Source organism: Pinus tabuliformis, chromosome 7 (genome assembly GCF_031772625.1).
Source record: "Pinus tabuliformis cultivar Carrire ecotype Pingquan chromosome 7, CPIR1, whole genome shotgun sequence".
NCBI lineage: Eukaryota > Viridiplantae > Streptophyta > Pinopsida > Pinales > Pinaceae > Pinus > Pinus tabuliformis.
The window spans coordinates 41,161,730-41,167,770 of NC_142293.1; the positions used below are offsets into that span (position 1 = coordinate 41,161,730).

Consider the following 6,041-nt stretch of genomic DNA (forward strand, 5'->3'; position numbering starts at 1 on the left):
GAGACATCACAGGTATCAATCACCATAACTTTCTTTCATTAAAAACGAATTTCATTTACATTGTCCAGAATAGCAATTCATAGCTAGAATCGATAGGGTCGAGTTCCCTCACATATACAGAGACCAACATAGTCACGGTGAGTGAAAATTCAACCAAAAATTACAATTATACAGGTCAAGCATAAAACCCTAGGTTAGGGTTTGAAATAGATTTGTAACAGGGTTACGTTGAAGCCACATTTCCACACATAGGACTCAACTCAGAACAACAACGGAAAACAGAGGACCACACAGTGACCGGACAACTAACTATTGGACGGGCCGTCCTTCGAACAGTGACCCATATTCAGCAGAACAGAACAGGTTGCAGGCCTACCAAAAGATACGCAACCAAATGTCGTTGAACACAGGGGCTTGCGCCGTCCAGGTCGCCTGAGAGGACCTGCAAGAACCAGGCGTGAATGAGTTCGAGCCACAGAAAAGCTCAGAGGGACGAAACCCTCTAAAATCAACATAAAGACTGATAACGAAAAAAAAAGAAAACCCTTACCTGGAGAACGCGAGAGGAGAAGCCATATTTTTGAAGCAGAGTACGCCACAGAGCAACTGAAGAGAGGAGGAACAATTTGGGGTTAGACCCAGAACGAGGAGCAAGTAAAAAAATTGAAGCATGGAGAAACATTTTACCTGTATCAAAAACTGAAGTCGCTTCCCGGATATTCCTGTGCTTGCAGCCACAGACAAGGCAGCGTTACCAGAAGGCGAAGGAACCATAGCACAGCGCACCCATCATTTTTCCATACGCAGAGCTCGCAAACCCTCGGAGCCAACAGAACGATAAACAGAGAAGAGTCGAGAAGGCGCGTGAATATTAGGGTTGTATAGTTTACCAAGGCAGGGTACTGTCACATTTACATTTGCATTCAATGCACAGCTACCACAACTACAGAGCCACGGGAAAGACAACAGTTCACCGCCACGTCAACAAACCAAATATCATATAAAGTGCAAAAGCTACACCAAGTGGGCCGGGTCCCATCAGAGTGGTATCAGAGCAGTTTGAGTTGAAGAGATTTGGGAGAAATGGATATAGGTAGACGAGGACGAGGCAGAGGTGCCCGTAGAATGGCAGATGAGGCGTTAAGAGAAGAACTCAGAGTTCTTACTGCCCGATTGGAAGCAGTAGAGGCAGGCAGGAGGAGAGATCCAGAGTTAGGTGATGTGAGTGAAGAAGAAGTGGAAGTAGCGGCAGATGGGGCTGAAGGTGATTCACCAGAAGTGAAGTTATTGAAGTCTGTATTATTGTCAAATAGCAAACCAAAACCAGAATTACCAACCTACGATGGCAGTTTATCGATTGATGTTGTATTAGATTGGATTAGCGAGATGGACAAATACTTTGAATGCGAGGAAATTAGTGAAGACCGTAGGGTCAAATTTGCAGCAACAAAGCTGAAAGGACACGCAACCCTGTGGTGGGACAGTGTCCAGAATGAGAGGAAGAGATTGAACAAACCTCCGATAAAGACTTGGACGAGGATGGTAGCTAAATTGAAGGGCAGATTTCTGCCAAGAGATTACCAAATTGCGTTACAGAGGCAGGTTCAGAATTTGAGACAGAGGGGTCTGACGGTGAAAGAGTATATGGAGGAATTTTATCGAGTAAATTTTCGAGCAGGATACACATAGGATACAGCAGAAAGGACAGCCAGATATGTAAATGGGCTGAGGATGGAGATTTTGGATGAAATAAGTATTTTGTCTCCCAACAATACGGAGGAGGCATACCAGAGCGCGGTCAAAGCAGAGGAAAAAATTAACCAAAGACAGAATGCCCGGAGAGGACGAGGGTCTAATAGAGGAAGAGGCCAGTCCTATGGCAAGGGCCGAACTGCCAGCAACAGTGAGGAAGCCAGCAGTTCGAGAACTTCGGGAACAGCAGAAAAAGGAGATGGAACGAGAGGTGGCAGATCGTTTCAGCGCGGCAGAGGAAATGGCCGTGGAAGGGGAGCTGGTTACCAGTGCTACAGATGCCACAAGTGGGGGCACCGCTCTTTTGAGTGCCCAGAAATAGATTCAACTGGACAGCGAGGCGCATATGTGGCGCAACCAGAGGAAGCAGCAGCACCCCCTCAAGAGGCAGAAAATGCCCCAGAAACAGGAGAAGCTTTAGTGCTGCGTAAGGTGTTGTTGAAGCCAGTTGATGAGAGTATTGAGCAGACGCAACGGAAAGCTCTGTTCAGGACAGTTTGTAAATCACAAGGTAAGTGCTGTAAAATGATAATTGACAGCGGAAGTACTGACAATTTGGTGTCAGTCAAGATGGTGGAGAAGTTAGGACTGAAGCGTCTGAAACACCCCAGTCCATATCGAGTTTCATGGCTACAGAAGGGACACCAGTTGCTAGTGGATGAGCAGAGTGAAGTGGAATTTCAGATAGGACGTTATAAGGACAAAATTATTTGCGACATTATGCCAATGGACGTATGCCACATCTTGTTGGGCAGACCTAATATGACAAAAAGGTGACACATGATGGGGTGTTGAACTGTTATAAGTTCGAAAAAGATGGGGTTAGGCATACCCTTGTGCCTATCAGGGAAGAGAAAGAGGCAGCTGAAGTAAATGAACCTAAGGCGTTGCTTATGAGCGGAAAACAATTTTTAAAGCAGGTTGAAAACAGCGAGATGAATTATGCTGTAGTCAGAAAGACAAGGACAGTTTTGTTGCACACAGAAATCACAGATTTGCCTATAGAAATACAGCAGATGTTGGAAGAGTTTACAGATATAGTAGTGGACGACTTGCCGGATAAGTTACCTCCCAAGCGGAGCATTAGTCACCATATTGATTTCATACCAGGAGCCAGCTTACCAAATAAGGCAGCTTATCGAATGAGCCCCAAGGATAATGAAGAAATCAGAAAACAGGTGCAGGAGCTATTGGACAAAGGATTGATCAGGGAGAGTTTGAGCCCATGTGCTGTACCAACAGTTCTCGCCCCCAAAAAGGGAGGAGAATGGTGGATGTGCACTGGTTCTAGGGCCATCAATAAAATCACCATACAGTACAGGTTTCCGTTACCGCGTATGGATGATATGATGGACTGTCTGAGTGGGGCAGCTTACTTTTCTAAGATAGATTTAAAGAGCGGATATCACCAGATTCGGATACGTGAGGGAGACGAGTGGAAGACAGCTTTTAAAACCAATGAGGGCTTATATGAATGGCTGGTCATGCCGTTCGGGTTGAGCAATGCGCCTAGCACCTTCATGAGACTCATGAATGAGATGCTAAAGGAATATATTGGGAAGTTTGTAATTGTTTATTTGGACGACATACTTATTTTTAGTAAGACACGAGAAGAACACTTCCGACATGTGCGTAAAGTGTTGGAGAAGCTACAGCAGAACAAGTTATTGATCAATTTGAAGAAATGTACGTTTTTGCAGAAAGAGTTAATTTATTTGGGATTTGTGATAGCGGAGAACGAATTAAAGATGGATCCGGAGAAAGTGACAACAATCATAAATTGGCCGTCACCGAAGAATTTGTTTGAGGTACGTAGTTTCCACGGATTAGCGAGTTTTTACAGGAAGTTTATTAAAAATTTCAGCGGAATTTGTGCTCCTATGTTGGAGACCATAAAAAAGGCCAGCCAACCTTTTCGATGGACAGAAGCAGTAGAAAAGAGCTTTCAACTATTGAAAAAGAAAATAATAGAAAGACCGATTCTCAGGCTACCAGATTTTCAAAAATTATTTCAGGTACGTTGTGATGCTAGTGGAACAGCAATCGGGGCTGTACTCAGTCAGGAGGACAGACCGGTGGCATTTTTCAGTGAAAAACTGAATGAGAGTAGGCAGAAGTACTCCTCGTATGACAAGGAATTCTACGCAGTGGTACAGGTGCTAAGGCACTGGAGGCATTATTTGTTGGGGAACGAGTTCGTGCTGTTTTCAGATAATTCTGCATTACAATATGTAATGCAGCAACACAAACTTAATCATAAACATGCCAAATGGGTGGAGTACTTACAGAGTTTTAATTTTGTGCTGAAGCATGTCAGCGGGCAAGCGAATAAGGTAGCCGACGCATTGAGCAGAAAAGCTTTACTTTTGCAGGAAAGCACTGTGCAGGTTTTGGGCTTTGAACATTTACGGGATCTTTATAAGACAGACACAGATTTCAGAGAAGCCTATGAGGCGTGCCAAAATCCTTTGATAAGAGGAAATAGTCCTTGGTTGGACTATAACATACAGGAGAAATTGCTTTTTAAGGGAGGACAACTGTGTATCCCCAGCTGTTCTATGAGGGAGAACATCATTCGTGAAAAACACAGTGGGGGTTTGGCTGGACACTTTGGTATTGACAAGACTTTGGAGCAACTTAGTCACTTCTATTTTTGGCCAAGAATGCGATGGGACGTACAACGTTTTGTGGTTAAGTGTAAGGTGTGTCAACTAGCGAAGGGGCATAGCCAGAACACAGGATTGTATATGCCATTGCCTATTCCAGGGAGACCTTGGGATTCAGTGAGTTTAGATTTCGTGTTGGGACTGCCAAAAACACAGAAAGGATATGATTCGGTAATGGTAGTGGTAGATCGTTTCTCGAAAATGGCACATTTTGTACCTTGTCGGAAAACTAGTGATGCCACTTACGTGGCCCACTTGTTTTTTAATGAGATTGTCAGATTACACGGGTTACCAACAACCATCCTATCAGATAGAGACATGAAGTTCACGGGACATTTTTGGTGTACCTTGTGGAAAAAGATGAACACCCAATTAAGCTATAGTTCTGCTTACCACCCGCAGACCGACGGGAAAACAGAAGTTGTGAACAGAAGTCTAGGAAATCTGTTATGCAGCTTAGTCGGAGAAAATTCTAGAATGTGGGACTGAGTGCTAGCGCAAGCAGAGTTTGCTTACAACGATTCGCTGAATCGTAGCACGGGTCTCAGTCCCTTCCAGATTCTTTATGGCATGCACCCTCGTGGAGTGCATGAGCTTCGGGATCTTGGGTTACAGGAATGACGGAGTGCGGATGGAGAAGATTTTGCAAATGCAATGAGGGATTTACACGAACAGGTGAAGGCAAAATTACGGGACAGCAGCTCGAAGTATAATGGACATGCAGATTTGAGGAGAAGAGAAGTTCATTTTGAGGTAGGGGATGAAGTTCTGGTACACTTACGTAAGGAGCAGTTCCCTAAAGGTACGTACAATAAACTGAAATACAAGAAGATAGGGCCTTGTAAGATCTTGAGGAAGTTTTCAGCGAATGCCTACGAAATACAACTACCACCTGGAGTAGGCATATCACCTATCTTCAATGTGGCAGATTTGTTTCCGTATACAGGCGATCTGTTGGAAGAGAAGAAGGATGAACCCGGACAATCCACGCGGAACACCCAGGAAGACGGAGAAAGTTGGAAGAAACAAATGCCTTATGTCCAACCTCCTGAGATCGAAAGCATCCTCGAAACTCAGGTAGTTAGGCGTACTCGGCGGAAAAATTATTTTCAGTACCTGGTCAAGTGGAAGAACCGTCCGATTGAGGACAGCTCATGGCTTGACGCCAGGCAGATTGAACGAACAGGGACATTAGTGGAGGAGCTCATGAACCGGAGTCATGATCTTTTCTCACCCCAGGAGCCTGATGCAGGAGCATCCAGCTCACAGTGATGAGGCAGAAAGGACTCCAACCAGGTTCACAAGCGAGGAACTGAACTGTTAAAATTCTATTGGGAATAATTTTTTCTTTTACTTTATTTTACAAGTCAACAACAGTTAGATGTCTTTACTTTTCCAGTTTAGGATTACTGTAGTTTCATTGTTGATTAAAAGGTAGTTTATGTAATTAGGAGAAATAACTCTTAACTGTCCTACAAGTATTGTAATGTCAAAATGATTATAGTTACGGATAGAAACAGAAGTTATGTAACTGTCTTTGTAACAGAAAAAGACAAACTGTAAGCCTTATCTGAAGATAGAGGCTATAAAGCCAAAAATACATGTACTGGAAAAGGGTCAGTT

At 43.9% G+C, this 6,041-nt stretch overlaps 1 protein-coding gene across 1 annotated transcript; it reads left to right on the forward strand.

Moving 5' to 3' along the window:
• Positions 1-5,072: 5,072 nt before the first annotated feature.
• LOC149245136 (uncharacterized) lies at positions 5,073-5,690 on the forward strand. The gene has a single exon (XM_089437127.1). It carries the CDS (start codon positions 5,073-5,075, stop codon positions 5,688-5,690), a length of 618 nt encoding a protein of 205 aa, XP_089293253.1.
• The last annotated feature ends 351 nt before the right edge of the window (positions 5,691-6,041 follow it).